At 38.2% G+C, this 16018-nt stretch overlaps 2 protein-coding genes across 7 annotated transcripts in view; one reads left to right on the top strand and one right to left on the bottom strand.

The window, feature by feature from the left end:
• Nup98 (nucleoporin 98 and 96 precursor) overlaps positions 1–16018 on the top strand; it is a 99347-nt gene that overhangs the window by 31338 nt on the left and 51991 nt on the right. For 2 of the 6 annotated variants that reach the window (XM_057777392.1, XM_057777393.1), the window contains exons 10-12: positions 300–438; positions 6480–6572; positions 13656–13796. In XM_057777392.1, the coding sequence (XP_057633375.1) occupies positions 300–438; positions 6480–6572; positions 13656–13796 (373 nt within the window). The remainder of the gene's footprint in view (positions 1–299; positions 439–6479; positions 6573–13655; positions 13797–16018) is intronic. The other 4 variants (XM_057777395.1, XM_057777398.1, XM_057777394.1 and 1 more) reach the window with 3 other exon arrangements.
• LOC130879180 (60S ribosomal protein L30-like) lies at positions 920–1309 on the bottom strand. The gene has a single exon (XM_057777399.1). It carries the CDS (start codon positions 1295–1297, stop codon positions 950–952), a length of 348 nt encoding a protein of 115 aa, XP_057633382.1. The 5' UTR covers positions 1298–1309; the 3' UTR covers positions 920–949.

Genomic DNA, 16018 nt, shown 5'->3' on the forward strand with positions numbered 1-16018 from the left:
CTCTCATTACTGTAAATTATGTGTATTGTGTGTTGGCATGTGGGTATGACGTCTGAATGAGTTACCTGTGCAGGTCAGAAGTATAGGATCCCGTGAAACTAGATTACAGGCAGTTTTGAGCCACCTGATAGAGTGACAGGTGGTTGTAGCCATCTGAGGTGGGTGCTGGGAATCAAGCTCAGGTTCTCTGGTAAGAACAGTACCTGCTCTTAGTTGTTTAGCTATCTCTTTAGCCTGCTTAGTTTTGCTTTGTTATATCTTTATATTATTTTAATTTTTCTGTATTATTTTCTTTTTAGACCCTGTTTGGCAATAACAAGCTTACAACTTTTGGAACCAGCACAACCAGTGCTCCTTCCTTTGGTACAACGAGTGGCGGGCTCTTCGGTAACAAACCAACCCTGACTTTAGGAACCAATACAAACACTTCCAATTTTGGTACATATAAAATGCAGGTTTGGCTCTCTTAAAGTTACACTGACTATACCACACATCATTCTCCTGACTCATATGATTGGAAATGTTTAAAAATTCTCAGGTAAGCAGAAGGAAAGATGGTCTCACATCATGGTACATGATATGAGATATTTAGTGTAGACAGAGTGGTTTTCATTTTGTCTGGATTACTTCACCAGTAGCTGAAAAAGTGTATGTGAGCCTCATTTGTCTGAAGGAACTGTTCTGTTCAGGTAGGTTTCAAAGGTGGGAGAGTAGTGTGCAAACAGAGATTGGTGATTTCTTTGTGAAAAGTCAAAGCTTTGCTGAGTTGGAGGATGACTCTGGCAGTTTGGAGTGTAACACCATGCCTGTAACACCAGAACTACATGGAGCAGAATGACTAGACCATCCTGGGGCACAGAATGAGTTGTTTCAAAAAGAGCAACAACAATTTTTTTTTTTTTTTTTTTTTTTAAGGAGCTCTGGTAAAGTTTTATTAAAGGAAAACTTTTTACTTTTCACCAGTCTGTTCTGGCATGCTTCTAATAATGTCAGAATCACCTGGGTCAATGATGGCCAGTGTGCATACTCTGTAGTATTTTCCACACGCCGTGCCCAACTCAATGTTATTGCCACTGTAGTGATGGACACCAGTTTTAGCCAACATGGCATAGTATTCTATTTCAGATTTCCTCAAGGCGGGGCAGTTGTTGGCGAGGATCACCAATTTCGCTTTGCCCTGTCTGATCATCTTCAGAGTCTGTTTGTATCCCAGCATGTACTTCCCACTTTTCATAACAAGCTGGAGCCGAGAGTTGATCAACTCCAGAGACTTTTTCGTCGTCTTTGCGGCCACCATCTTCCTGCCTTAGGTGCGGGACGGCCCCCAACCAAGACCAAGATGGCCGGGGAGCAAGAAAGGAAGAACAAAATTATTCTTAGGTTTTGAGTACCTCTTTCTTGCTTAAAAATGAAAATAGAAATAAGATTGAGCAAATTGTTTTAAAAAGAAACTTTAATCTTTTTGGATATGTTAGAAATATTTAAACCAGTTTAAATGAAGCATCAAGTTTTAGCTTTATCCATACATGATTATGTTTTCAGGCATTCAGCATAGTTTAAGGTGTACAAAGTTAATTTTAATGACAAGTATAATAATTCAGATATTTGTTGAACATTTTGTTTGCCATAGTCCTCATAAAGTACTGCTTGATTTTTCTGGGAAGTTGTGTGCAAAATGCTGCTATTGGCAGTGGTCTGGTAGTTAGAACTTTCTTCAGAGAGCTCTTGTGTCTTTTTGTTTTTCTTTGTTTTTCATTTGGGTAGAATACAGGGCTTTGTAGTCTAGACAAGTTCTCTACCAAATTCTCAGCATATTCAGTGAGCTTTATATGTTCTTGTAATCTACTAGGAAAGGACTATTTTAAGCATACATCAAAAGGTTAGTGTATTCACGAAAGTGTAAACTGTTTTAAGGATTCATGTAAGATGTGCGTGCCTGTTTTTAGACTCAGATACTTGATTTTTGTAACTCTTTTTACTCAGGTTGTTCACTCGTTGCTAGTATTAACTGTAATTCCACACAATTCCTTTTGAAAGAACAGCTTTGAGATAGTGGACCTGGTTAGTATGGCTTCTGTATTTGTTTTCTATCCTTAAAACCAATGGGGTAAAAATTTGTCAGTGTTTCTCTGTGACCTTCCCTCCCTTTTTTAAAAAGATCATTATCGCTCCCCCTTTTCCAAGGAGCTCTGAAGACCTTATGTCTCTTTCTCTTTTTTTCTTTTTTCCAAGACCTGGTTTCTCTGAAGCTTTGGATCCTGTTCTGAAACTAAGTCTTGTAGACCAGGATGGCCTTGAACTCACAGAGATCCACCTGCCTCTGCCTCCTGAGTGCTGGGGTTAAAGGTGTGTGCCACCACCTCCCGGCTTCTTTTCGCATTTTAGAGAAGTTCTTTGTGTAATCGTGGCTATATAGACTAGGTTGGCTTCAATTAGAAGTCCACCTTCCTCTGCCTCCTGAGTGCTGGGATTAGAGGCGTGTGCTACCACAGCCAGTTGTGGACCAAATTTTTTTTTCAACGATGTGTTCCTTAATGTCCTGTTGAGGTGAGTTCTTGCCATGTTGCCCACTGGATTCAAGAAGTCCTCTTACCTCAGCCCCCCAGGTAGTTAAGACTACAGGTGCACAGCACCGAGCTCAGCTTACCAGCTGAGATACATTTAATACCTGTTGGAGTCTGTATCTGTTTGTTTTTTTTTTTAAATTGATTTTTATTGAGCTCTACATTTTTCTGTGCTCCTCTATCTACCTCTCCCCTCCTGTTCAACCCTCCCGCAAGGTCCCCGTGCTCCCAATTTACTCAGGAGATCTTGTCTTTTTCTACTTTTTTTTTTTTCTAATCTACTTCTATGTAGATTAGATCTATGTATATCTCTCTTAGGGTCCTCGTTGTCTAGGTTCTCTGGGATTCTGATTTGTGGACTAGTTTTCTTTGCTTTATGTTTAAAAAACACTTGTGAGTGAGTACATGTGATAATTGTCTTTCTGGGTCTGGGTTACTTCACTCAAAATGATGTTTTCTAGCTCCATTCATCTGGCCGCAAAATTCAAGCTGTCGTTATTTTTTTCTGCTGTGTAGTACTCCATTGTGTAAATGTACTGCATTTTTTCAATCCATTCTTTGGTCGAGAGGCTAAATGGTTGTTTCCAGGTTCTTTCTTGCTATGACAAACAATGCTGTTATGAACACAGTTGAGCACATGTCCTTGTGGCACGATTGAGTATTCTTAGGATATATACCCAAAAGTGGTATTGCTTAGTCTTGAGGGTCCTAATTTTCTGAGAAGTTGCCATACTGATATCCAAAGGGGCTATTCCAGTAGGCACTCCCACCAGCAATGCAGGAGTGTTCCCTTTACCCCACAACCTCTCCAGCAGAAGTTGTCATCAGTGTTTTTGATCTTGGGCCATTCTTACAGATGTAAGATGGAATCTCAGAGTTGTTTTGATTTGCATTTCTCTGCTAAGGATGTTGAGCATTTTCTTAAGAGGTCCTGGCTCAGGCCTACTCCCTCAGAGGTCCCAGATTCATGCCCAGACCCGCAGTGGTCTCTGGCTCTGGCCCACTCGCTTAGCTGTTGCTCTTCTGTACCTGCTCCTGTGGAGTTCCGTGTCTCAGGTCTGCTCCGGCCTCTTGGCTGCCTCAGTCCTGTCTCTGCTCCCCTCCCGTGGAGCTTGTTATCTCAGTCCTGCTCTGGACTCAGTCCTGTGTATCTCTTTTTAAATGTCCCTTTGGAAGACCATGCACAATTAAGATTCTTCTTCTAAGGGCCAGTTTTCACTTCCTTTGATAATACATTTATTTAATAAAAAGCTTTATTTGTGATATAGGTCATGTTCAGAACTAAATGTTTTCTTTTGTGGTCTTTTTTTTTTTGGTTATTGTACAGATTGCTGATATTTTGCAGTATTTTTGTTTCAAGACACTCTTTTTGTTTTTTGTATTTTGTTTTTAAGACAGTTTCTCTGTGTAGTCCTGTCTGTCCTAGAACCAGCTCTGTAGACCAGGCTGGCCTGAAACTCAAAGAGATACCCCTACCCTGGCCTTCTAAATTTGGAATTAAAGGTGGGCACCCCCACTGCCTGGCAAAGACAGAATTATTATGCCGACCTGCTTGGCCAACGGTTTGTTGTATAGACTGTAGGCTAAACCAGGCTGGCTTCAAAAAAAAAATCCTAGGACTTTTTTCCTTTCAAAGTCCTAAGATTAAAGATGTGTGCCACCACACCTGAATTCTTGTAGGTTTCTTTGGTCATAAGATTGTATTTATACTCATGCTCACTGATTCCAGTGTGAACGTTTTCATCTTTACCTGGCTTGCATCGCTAGCTAGCTATATGTTAAATTTGGATTCTCTTTATTTTGTAGAATTGTTTTGAAGTAACAGAGTCCGTGAGAATGGAGGAAATGTGTGGTATAAACAGTGTAAAGTTGGCACTTAGATCTCTCCTGTGGGTTTGAGGTTGGCCCTAAATAGCTTGTTTTCTGGTACAAGACTGTGATCCTTTTTCTTAAATTTGAGTTAAAGAAAAGGAGCATCTTTAAGTACTTTCTTTTCATTTTTTTGAAAGGAAAGTTGGTTGTGTTTGAGTCAACAAAACTGTGTATGTATATATGTATGTTCGTTATATAAAGCAATTAAAAAGAAACGGAGACAGGGTTTTTCTGTAGTTTTAGAGCCTGTCCTGGAACTAGCTTTTGTAAACCAGGCTGGCCTTGAACTCACAGAGATCCGCCTGCCTCTGTCTCCCAGGTGCTGGGATTAAAGGCGTGCACCACCACCACCCGGCTAAGAGAAAACTTTAAACACGTGACTCACTTGCTGTGATTGAGTCAGATTACATGCTTAGATTTTAAAATGACCCAAAATAGGCTTGGTTTCAGTCTTTATCTCCTTTGGCTTTATGGCCTTTTTTTATTGGTAATAACTGGCTCGATCCTGACATATTTACAGTCCCCTTAGTGACACTGCTAACCAACTACCTTTTTTCCTTCCTTCCTCCTTCAGACAGTCTTGCTGTCTGATGAATGGCTTCAGCTTTCCAAGAGCTTCAATTGCAAACTGATAACACAAGCCTTCACATTGAACTTTCAAGATAGTTTTTAAGTGCATTTGTCTTAAGACCAAGATTGTACCCCATGGTGATGTCACAGATCTTTAATCCCTTTAATCCAGGAACTGGGTGGGACAGAAGCAAGAGAATCTCCATGAGTTCAAAGCCAGCCCATGAATTCCAGGACAACCAGGGCTTCATGTAGAGAAACCCTGTCTCAGAAAAACAAAACAAAAATAAACTCCAAGAATTTTCTGGCCTATGATTATTTCTTAGCATTAGAGATTAATGATGTATTCATGATTTGTTTTGTTGATAAGAAGTCTTCAAAAGGAATTCTAGAATTTTGTTACCTTAACAATGAAAAGGAAATAGTAATAGACTATTGATAACTTTATACTTGTAGATTTTCAAAGGGGAGTTAACAAGATTTTCTCAAATTGCAAGTTAGAGTGAAGGAGAGTGACAGGAAGAAATTGTTGCACTCCAGATAGGCTGTTCATAGGTTATAGGTTTTTTGTTTCTTTTTTTTTTTTTTTTAATTTATTTACTTTATGTGCATTGGTGTTTTGCCTGCAAGTATGTCTGTGAGAATATCAGGTCTTGGAGTTACAATTGTGAGCCACCATGTGGGTGCTGGGACTTGAACCCAGGTTCTCTGGAAGAGTGAGCAGTCATCTCTCCAGCCCCGGTCACTTTTTTCTTTATAGTGTAGAGACAGTAGTGGTGGAGCATACCTGTGACCCCAACACTTGAAAGTAGATAATAAAAGCCCCTATTAGTGCCTAGCTATTTGGCGGCTGGCTCGAGTTCTATGAAACCTTCATTAAAAAGCTCTCCTAACTCCAAAAGTAGCTAGTTGAGCCTTTTTTGTTTGTATGAATTAACTGAGTGTGACATTGTAAAAGAACCTCACATAACCCGCCACACATTACTGTCTGTGTCAAATCTGTTATTAGTTTAAAACAAAAGTTGCTATCGAGATATGGGGTGCATAGGGGGAAGGTTCCAGACAGGGTTTCTTTGTGTTGCTATAGAGATTTTTATGGGTTTTCTATTCCTTTAGATTCAGTAAACTTTGTTGATAGTTTCATTTTTTAGTGAAAGTTTGAGGGAATAAAGTTTTGTGTTTGTAAGCCTGAACCATGTGCTGACTCAGCTTGACAAAGTTCAAACATGTGTTTTTTGCTTTGCTATTGGGTATACCCTATTCTAAGCAGTTAAGTAAATAAAAAGACTTGTTTGCAACTGCAAATTTTTTAACAAGTTATAGTAACTGGTAATTGCAATTCATAAGTATATTAGTATTAATAACTTAAGGATATAAAACCCAAGATCAGTTGTCTTTTTGTTAATATTCCCTTTTAGAGAAAATTGAAAATTGTTTTAAAACTATAATCTACTCATTCTTTTTCCTCCTTAGGTTTTGGCACAAATAACAGTGGGAATAGTATTTTTGGAAGTAAGCCTGCACCTGGGACTCTGGGAACTGGACTTGGTACTGGATTTGGTACAGGTAAGAAAGTGTTTGTATGAATTTTAAGAAGTAATACAACTTTATCTTATGAATCTTTTCGACTATATGCTTGTAAATAAGAAACTTAGATTTTCATTTTTACAAATAAAATTATTAAAGCATTTCCAGCAGTTAAGTTTTACCAGGTCCTAAAATGTTGGTGCATTTATATTAAGTTCACAAAATGTAGATTTTGAGTTATAGGAAAATTAACTTTTCCACATAAAAGTTTGTTCCCCCTGTTTTAGCTGGAAGTCATGTTTTAGCTGGAAGTTTTAGTTTAAAATGTGAGAATTCTTAGTGTAGTGGTAACTATTAAATCCCTATCGCTTACTTAACTTTATATGAATGCTTTGGATCTGGAATTATTCACTAGTTAAGCCTCATGGTGAGACAGAGCATAGAGAATACATGCTGTGCTTATTAACAGAAATTTTCTGTTGTACAAGGTTTGTGCATACCTTTCAGTTTTTTATCTTTCAGCCCTCTTCATCCTATTAATAGCTATTTTTTAGTACATTTAAAAATACTGTCTTCCTGTTTTCAGCAACTTGGGCAGGAGTTCTAAAGGTGGTTATTTCTAAATGTACAGTAAAATGTGGTTTAAGCATACATATTTTCTTCCTTTGCCTAGTTCTCTTATTATTGGTATAGTAATTTAGTTGCAACTACTTAACTTTCATAATCTCTGCTTCCACTGCCTGTTTTTTTTTTTGTTGCTGTTTTTGTTTTTGTTTTTTGTGGTATGGTTTTTCCTTTGCCATCTCCTTAATAGAGACTTCTTTTATACTTGTTTGAACTATTAACCTTTTTTATTCTTTCTTGTTTTTGAGCCTTTCTTTCTTGTTTTTGAGGCAGAGTCTTACTATGTAAATCTGGATGACCTAGAACTTGCTCTGTTGAGTAGGCTGGCCTTGAACTCACAGAGATTTACCTGCCTCTGCCTCCCCAGTGCTTAGATTAAAGGTGTGCATCACCATACTCAACTATGCTTACACACATTCATTTGTACAGGCATCTAGGGATATTAGTGGCATATTTAGTTGCGCCTAACTTGGGCTGTTTATACTACTGAGGGTTAAAGCCAGGCTCGCATACATGGTAGCAAAATGCTTTGCCACAGACCCACCTTATTCCCCTAGTCCATTATCCTGAGTGACTTTTGTTTTGGATTTTGTTTTTGTAGCAGAGCAAATGCAGATTTATTAAGGAAAAGTGAGAATTGAGTAGGAGGATCTCAAAGGGAAGACTACCATGGGTTAGCTTAGACCAAGGCTGAGATGGCGTTGTTGTACATTGTTGTCTTGGGCTGCCACCAGGATTTGAGAGGATGATCTGAAAATTACTGTACATAGTAAGATAATAACAATTTCCTGAAGTTTTGAAATGTGTGCTATGCCTTGTATTTCATTGTGGGTTTTTTTTTAGTTTATTTTAACAGCTTATTTGATCCATGTGTATAGATTTAATTTCAAAATAATGGCTTTAAATAATATTTCAATGTATGTATAGACACAAAGGTGTGATTTGCATTTGCCATATATATGTGTATGTATGTATATATTTATATATATGTATATATATATCTCACTTTTCACTACCATCATTAGTTGGCATTTTTTGGTATTAATAGCAAATTCCCCTCAATGAAAATTTCTGTTACATAACTTTGTGTTTATGTTACCATATAATTAATAAGTAAAATTAAAATTGCTATGGGGGAGCTGGAGAGATGACTCAGCGATTAAGAGCACTGACTATCCTTCCAGGGGACCAGGGTTCATTTCCCATTACCCACATGCAGCTCACAACTGTCTGTAACTCCAGTTCTAGAGGAATCCAACACCCTCACACAGGTGTACATGCAGACAAAACACAAACACACATAAAATTTGCTATCTAGAAGATGCACATTATTATTAGTTGGTCTTTTCATTTGTCTTGCTGAAACTGCCATTTTCTATTTTTACCTTGTTTGTTGTGTTCATTTTTCCATACCTTTTCTGTATTGTTTAGCTTTTTCTTTTCGAAAAGGAATCTCACTTTTCTTTTAGCTGTATTTTGCCCATGATTCTTTTTATGTTTCTTTTTTTTTTTTTTTTTTTTTTTTTTTTTGGTTTTTCGAGACAGGGTTTCTCTGTGGCTTTGGAGCCTGTCCTGGAACTAGCTCTGTAGACCAGGCTGGTCTCGAACTCACAGAGATCCGCCTGCCTCTGCCTCCCAAGTGCTGGGATTAAAGGCGTGCGCCACCATCGCCCGGCTCTTTTTATGTTTCTTGAAACATGGTTGCAAAGTCCTAGGCTTGGGAACTTTCTAGTCATGTAGCTAAAACTACTATAGCATATGCTATCAAATGAGCTTATTGGGCCTCTATGTTTTTAAAATATTTATTATTCTATGGATGGGTGTCTTGCTTGCCTGTATATCTGCATGCCTGTGGCTCCCAGAGGCCAGAAGAGGACAGTGGAAGTAGAGTTACAGGTGATCGTGAGCTGCCATGTGGATGCTGGGAACCGAACCCTGGACCTCTGGAAGTACAGCCGGTATTCATAACATTCATAAGATCAATTTGTGTATTCCAATGATCTGTTCTGTGTATTTGATCATGCCTTTTTTTTTTTTTTTTTTTTTTTTTTTTGGTTTTTCGAGACAGGGTTTTCTGTAGCTTTGGAGCCTGTCCTGGAACTAGCTCTTGTAGACCAGGCTGGCCGCTGGCATTGAATTGCCAGAGATCCCCTGCCTCTTCTTCCTGAGTGCTCGGATTAAAGGCGTGCACCACCACCTGGCAATCATGACTTATTTTTAATAAATTATGCAAGTAGAAAAACACAAAATCTCTTGAGTAAATTGGGAGCGTGAGGATCATGGAACAGGGCAGAAGGGGAGTGGAGAGGAAGAAAGGGGAGTGAAGAAAAATGTATAGCTCAGTAAAAACAAAAAACAAATTATGTTTATTATGTATTGTTTTTAATGGCCATATGGTAGAATTTTATCTCTAACCTCCCTCCCTTTTTTGTGTTACTATTTTTTTCCCATTCTGGTCTTGAACTTCTGGTTTCAAGCAATAATGTCTTAGGTTCCTGCGTAGTGTGCATTCTGGGTGTTAGAGGTTGAACCTAGGTCTTTGACTTGCTGGGCAAGCACTCTTTTCAACTGACCTTTTACCCCAGGCAAGCCTTTAGCTTTTAACTAATTAATTATTTTGAGACAGAGTCTTAATATGTAGTCCTTAGCTGTCTTGCAACTCCCTAAATAGACTGCCCTCAAACTCAGAGAGGTTTACCTGTTTCTACCTCCTGGTTGCTAGCATTTAAGCCATGCTCCACCATGCTGGGCCTTAAAAGGGCTTTTAAAGTCTATACTCCTATGCCGGGCGGTGGTGGCGCACGCCTTTAATCCCAGCACTCGGGAGGCAGAGACAGGTGGATCTCTGTGAGTTCGAGGCCATCCTGGTTTACAAGAGCTAGTTCCAGGACAGGAACCAAAAGCTACGGAGAAACCCTGTCTCGAAAAATAAAAAAAAAAAAAAAAAAAAAAAAAAAAGTCTATACTCCTGCCTCTGCTTTGTGATAATTTGGCTATTTTTGGTTACTTGATTCAAAGTCTACTCCTTAGCTCTGTGTTGATGAGTTATTTGAGTTACTAAAGATGTGTTCTACCACAACAAACCGCATTGAATTTCCCCTTTTTCCTTTCCTTTTTCTCCCCCCCTTCTCTCTCTCTCTCTCTCTTTCTTTTTTTGAGACAGGGTTTCTCTGTGTAGCCCTGGCTGTCTGTTTTGGAACTTGCTCTGTAGACCAGGCTGGTCTCAAACTCGTACAGATCCTCCTGCCTCTGCCTCCCAAGTGCTATGATTAAAGCCCTGTACCACCACCACCACTGCCTGGCTTCTGTTTGTTTATTTGTTTTGAGACAAAGTGTCTTTGTCACTCTGGCTGTCCTAGAACAGCAGGGTGGCCTTGAACTCAGAAATCCGCCTTTTTCTCTGGAATACTTGGATTAAAGGTGTGCATCACCAAGGCCCGACCCCCCATTCTCCTCCAAGTGTTAGAATGGCAAGCCTGTGCTGGCACACTGTTTATGTGGTGCTGTGGGATTCAACCCAAGGTTTAATGCACGTTAGAGAAGAGGTCTACCAGCTGAGCTACATTCCCACCCACTCTTTGTTGTTATTTTTAAACAATGTCTCTTATAGCACACCTGGGCTTCAATTGCTGTCCTGCTTCTGCCTTTGGGTACTAGATTACAGATGAGTGCTACTACCAAAGGGGCTTTTATCTCCAAAGGGTCTGTGAGAATAAACATAAAGACTTGGGTGAGAATTTAGTTTAGCCATGCAGTTTTCCAGTGACTTATAATTTGGTCACATCTTGATAATCGTATCATCAGTTGAAAATAATGTGTTTAATACAGTTAACCTGTCATAACTTTTCCTCGATTACATTAAGCATGTTCAGCGCATACAGCTTTGCCTGTAGGTGAGCTTGATATCATTAACTGAGAAAGCCTTCAAAGTCAAAAATCAAAGCATTGTTTCTGCCAAATGACCATTATAAAGTCACAAAATTATCTGTATTTCCATTCAAATTTTTTTGTCAGTCATTTAATTTTATTTATATGCAAGTTTTCCTCATGTTTGAGTTTGATTCTTGTATGATTACATTTCTGTTTGAAATGTAATCCAGATCTTGAGGATTATGATTACCAATGTCCTTTGCCTTTAATTCAGGCTTTTCAAATGTTCTGTAGTGGGACTAGAGAGATAGTTCAGTGGTTAAGAGCACTTCCCAGCACTCACATGGCAGCTTAAAACTACCTGTAATTTCAGTTCTAGGGGATGTTTCACCCATGGCAAAATACCACTGGACATCAAACAAAAAAATAGAATCCCAGCCGGGCAGTGGTGGCACACGCCTTTAATCCCTGCACTCGGGAGGCAGAGGTAGGCGGATCTCTGTGAGTTCGAGGCCAGCCTGGTCTACAAGAGCTAGTTCCAGGACAGGAACCAAAAAGCTACGGAGAAACCCTATCTCGAAAAATCCAAAAAAAAAAAAAAAAAATCCCTGCATTCAAAAAATATTAATAATAAAATATCCTGTGCCATTTTTTCTAATATTATCTCTTAATTCCACAATTTAATAGTTTAACTTTCGATATTTTGCCTTTTTCTTCATAGTTTACAGATCACATTTTTTTGCTATATATTTCTTATTCATGCCTTTTCCATATAAATAAACTAAAAGACAAAATCAGTAAAGAATTTTAGACTTTTAATTTTAGTAGGAATAAATTATATATGGAAATTTGGGCGGTACGAGTTGTCAAGCAAATATAGATTCTATGACTATTATATTTACTAAAACAGACTTTGAGTTTTGTTTTGTTTTGTTTTTTTTGTTGTTGTTTTTTTTTGGATTTTAGAGACAGGGTTTCTCCGTAGCTTGGTTCCTGTCCTGGAACTAGCTCTTGTAAACCAGGCTGGCCTCGAACTCAGAAATCCTCCTGCCTCTGCCTCCCGAGTGCTGGAATTAAAGGCGTGCGCCACCACCACCCGGCTCCAGACTTTGAGTTTTAAGAACATGTTCTTAAATTTGAATTCTGCATTTCATGTATTATATGTAAACTAACAGTATAGAGCTCAGTACTGTTTGTGGGGAGAACATGAGCTAAATGGGTGTCATTTACAGTTTCCTTTTGAGTGATGGAGATTCAAACTCATTCCTCAGTAGAAGTATATTTCTAGTACATGGGTCTTTGGGTTTTGTCTTTTTTTAGGTTTTTTTTTTTATGTTTAAGTTAAATTGACAAGCCTTTCTCTAAGTAGAATTTGATTCCCCAGACACAGAGACACTAAATAATTACAAATAGAAAATAATTTCTCTTCTACATTAAAATATTTCAAGATCTATTTATAACTTTACGTGTATGAGTTTTGCCTGCATGTACGTATGTGCATGACTGTGCCAGTGAAGATCAGAAAGAGGGCCTGAGTGGAGTTACAGACTGCTTAAGTCACCATGTGGGTATTGTAATCAAGCCTGGGTCCTCTGTAAGAGCAACAAGTGCTCACTGAGATAATGCTGGTGCATATCTATAATTCCAGGATTTAGGTAGAGAAATGAGCTTTATTTCAACCAGTCTAGTTCCTGTTAAAACTTGAATATATTTAATTCTTACATTGGGCATTTTGAAGAAAAAAGTTTGTTTAGTTAAAGCCGTTTTCAGGAGATTTATAATATAATTAAAAGTGTTACTCTTTCTTAACCATTCAAAGGAGATAATTTGATTTCCTGTACTTTAGTTTCTATGCCAGTTTAAAATATTTACATTGAGGCTGGAGAGATGGCTCAGTGGTTAAGAGAGAGCATCGCTGCTTTTCCAGAGTTCCTGGGTTTGATTCCCAGTAGCCCAACTGGTAGCTCTCCACTGTCTGCAGCTCCAGTTGCAGAATTTTTGATGACTTCTTCTGATTTCCATGAGCACCAGACTTGCATAGATATACATGGCAGGGGAAAACACACATACACATAAAAATAATTTTTGTAAGCTGGCATTGTGATTGGGTCAACTAAGTATTTTGATTTGTAAACACTAAAATACACATGGAACTGTTTTTTTTTTTTTTTTAACTAATTGTAACTAATTGTAAATCTGTTTTAGTAGCGTTGTAGTTAATGTTGATGTCTTGGTCACTCTGACTCTTTTCTATCACAACTTTTGTAACTTTGATCTCAAATGGAACAAGCGCTCCTGCTTTAGATATATCAGTTAATAGTCTGTGTGTTTGATAGGTACCATGTTTCTTGGAAATGTAATGAGAAATGTATTCATTTTAACTATTAGAAGAATAAGTTATCTGTCACGTGTTGTAGTTGAGGGAACTAACACAGTGAATGATGGTTTTGCCTCTGCTGTACCCAGTCCAGTGCCTGGTGTGAGTCAGTGTCTACCACAGTCGTTCTTTCTTCGAAATGACTGCTCGTGATGAAGCTTCCAAATGTATTGTATCTTTAAGTAACTGACCGCTGGCACAATAGTCAAAGGATCTTCTGTGGCACTTGTTCTTTCCTCTTGTCTCCATAGCTCTTGGTGCTGGACAGGCATCTTTGTTTGGAAACAGCCAACCTAAGATTGGAGGGCCTCTTGGTACAGGAGCCTTTGGGGCCCCTGGATTTAATACTACGACAGCCATTTTGGGCTTTGGCGCCCCCCAGGCCCCAGTAGGTAAGTGCCAGTCACTTTAGAAGGCTTTACAGTTTATTTCTTGCTATACTTAGCTTGCTGACTTGATTTTTTTACTTTCCCGTCTCTACTAAAGCAGTGTGCATATGCACATCATTAAACACCCATGTAATATAGAAGGGTTTAGACTCTGGCCTTCCTTATCGCCTCATTCCTAGGCTTGGGCTTCTTAGAAATCATTTTGTTATTATTTTAAATTTATTTAGCATATGATGAAGTTTATTTTACTATGTAATGTGTTTGTATGCTGTGTTTTCTTTTAATATATGTAAATTTAACTTGTTAAAAATAGAGGTGTTAGCTCATTTACCTATTTCTGTTGTTTTGTTTTCCTAAGTTTTACTTTTATCGGTTGAGATATTTTATGTACTTCATTCATGTGAATATACTTCCTTAGTTTTTAGAGTATCTTCCACCTTATTTCTAACTAAAAGTTATCTTAGTGTTAAAATATCTGTATAAACTGTGTGTCACTAGAAAACCTAGTATCACCTGGCAGTAATAGTGTGAGTTAGAAAGAAATGAGTTGGATTTTTTTAAAGACTTTATAATTTTATTTTATGTGGAGGTCAGAAAAGATCATCAGACTCCCTTGAATTGAAGATAGTTGTGAGCTACCCTATAGGTGCTGAGAACCAAACCTAAGTCGTCTGTAGGAAGAACCAGTGCTCTTAAATGCTGAACTGTCTCTCTGGCCCCCAAAAGGAGGTTTGATTTTGTTTTTATTCTTCGGTTGTTTGTTTTAGCAGTGTTCTCTGTTAGCTCTGGCTGTCCTAGTACTCACTCTGTAGAACAGGCCTTCTTTCGCCCCCCACATATAGGCACGTGCCATCCTGCTCAGCCAGGAATGAGTTTATATGACTAAATTCATGAGCTGTTTTCTCCCAACACTTGTTCTACATTTTGAGATCATTATACATTTAAGCTGTGTGTACTGATTCTGTCTACTAAATGATAGTTTCCTTAATTCCCTTTATCAAGTGAGTTATCAGTGCCCTTCCCTAGTCTTCTCCTTCCCCCTTTCTTCTTTTTATGTATGGAAATATATTTGAAATTTTTAGACACTACTTTATGTCTATTAATATTTTGCTTGCATGTATGTAAGTATACCAATTATGCGCTGGGTTCACAAGGAGATCAGAAAAGGGCATTGTATCCCCTGGCACTGGAGTTACAGTTTTGAGTTATCATATAGGTACAAGGAATTGAATCTGGGTCCTCTGTAAGAGCAACAAGTGTTCTTAACTGCTAAGCCAACTCTCCAGCCCCCTGTCTTCATATTGATAGTTGATAGGACATGTCACTTAGTACTGTCTTCTCTTCTTGTATTAAAAATAATCTGAAAGCCAGGCAGTGTGGCTCCCACTTGCAAGTGTCACTTAAGGAGACACAAGGATCAAGAATTTAAGGTATTTCTAGCTGCCTAACAAGTTGAGAGCCAACCTCAGTTACATAGGTCCCTATATCAAAGGAACCCCAAGGATTCTTGAATGTTTCTCTTTTCAGGCATCTGATTTTAGACTTTGATTTTTCTTGAAACTCTGGATTTGCTAGTTGATACTAAAATTTTCAGGTATCTTTTGTTCCTTAATTTATTAGGATTTCTTAAATTTTGATCCTGCTTTGTGATCTATTCCATTTCACATTTAAAAATAAAATACTTAAAACTCCACTGGCAACTTTGTGCTTATATTTGCCAGCATCTTTCATTATGCAATTTGTAGTCTTAAAACAGATACTTAAAAGTTCCCTGAATGATAGAATGTTAATTGTCAGTTGATGGATAATACCATTTCTTTGTTCTTTCCATGAGCTTATTTCATGCTCTGTGACTGTATAGTCTATCTGTTGAGTATCAGGGAAGTTAGGAGAATGACCATGAATAGTTTAATAGGTCGTCCTCCAGCCTCCAATCTCCAGTACTTGAATTACAGAAGTATGCCACTTTACCCTTTTGATGCTGTTGTGTAGGGATTAATCAGACCAAGAATTTTATACAAAGTAGACAAACTGCCAGCTGAGTTATATTCCTCTATGGACTATGCTATGGACTATACATTTATTCTTCTGTTGTGTTTTAGTCCTACTTGAACAAATCTGGTGTTTTGTTTCCCCAATCCCCTTATTTTTAAGATGATCATATGTAACTCATATTGTGTAACAAAGACTGGCCTTGAACTCCTGATCTTCTTTACCTCTACCTG

The sequence above is a fragment of the Chionomys nivalis genome, chromosome 8, assembly GCF_950005125.1.
Source record: "Chionomys nivalis chromosome 8, mChiNiv1.1, whole genome shotgun sequence".
In the NCBI taxonomy this organism is placed as follows: Eukaryota; Metazoa; Chordata; class Mammalia; order Rodentia; family Cricetidae; genus Chionomys; species Chionomys nivalis.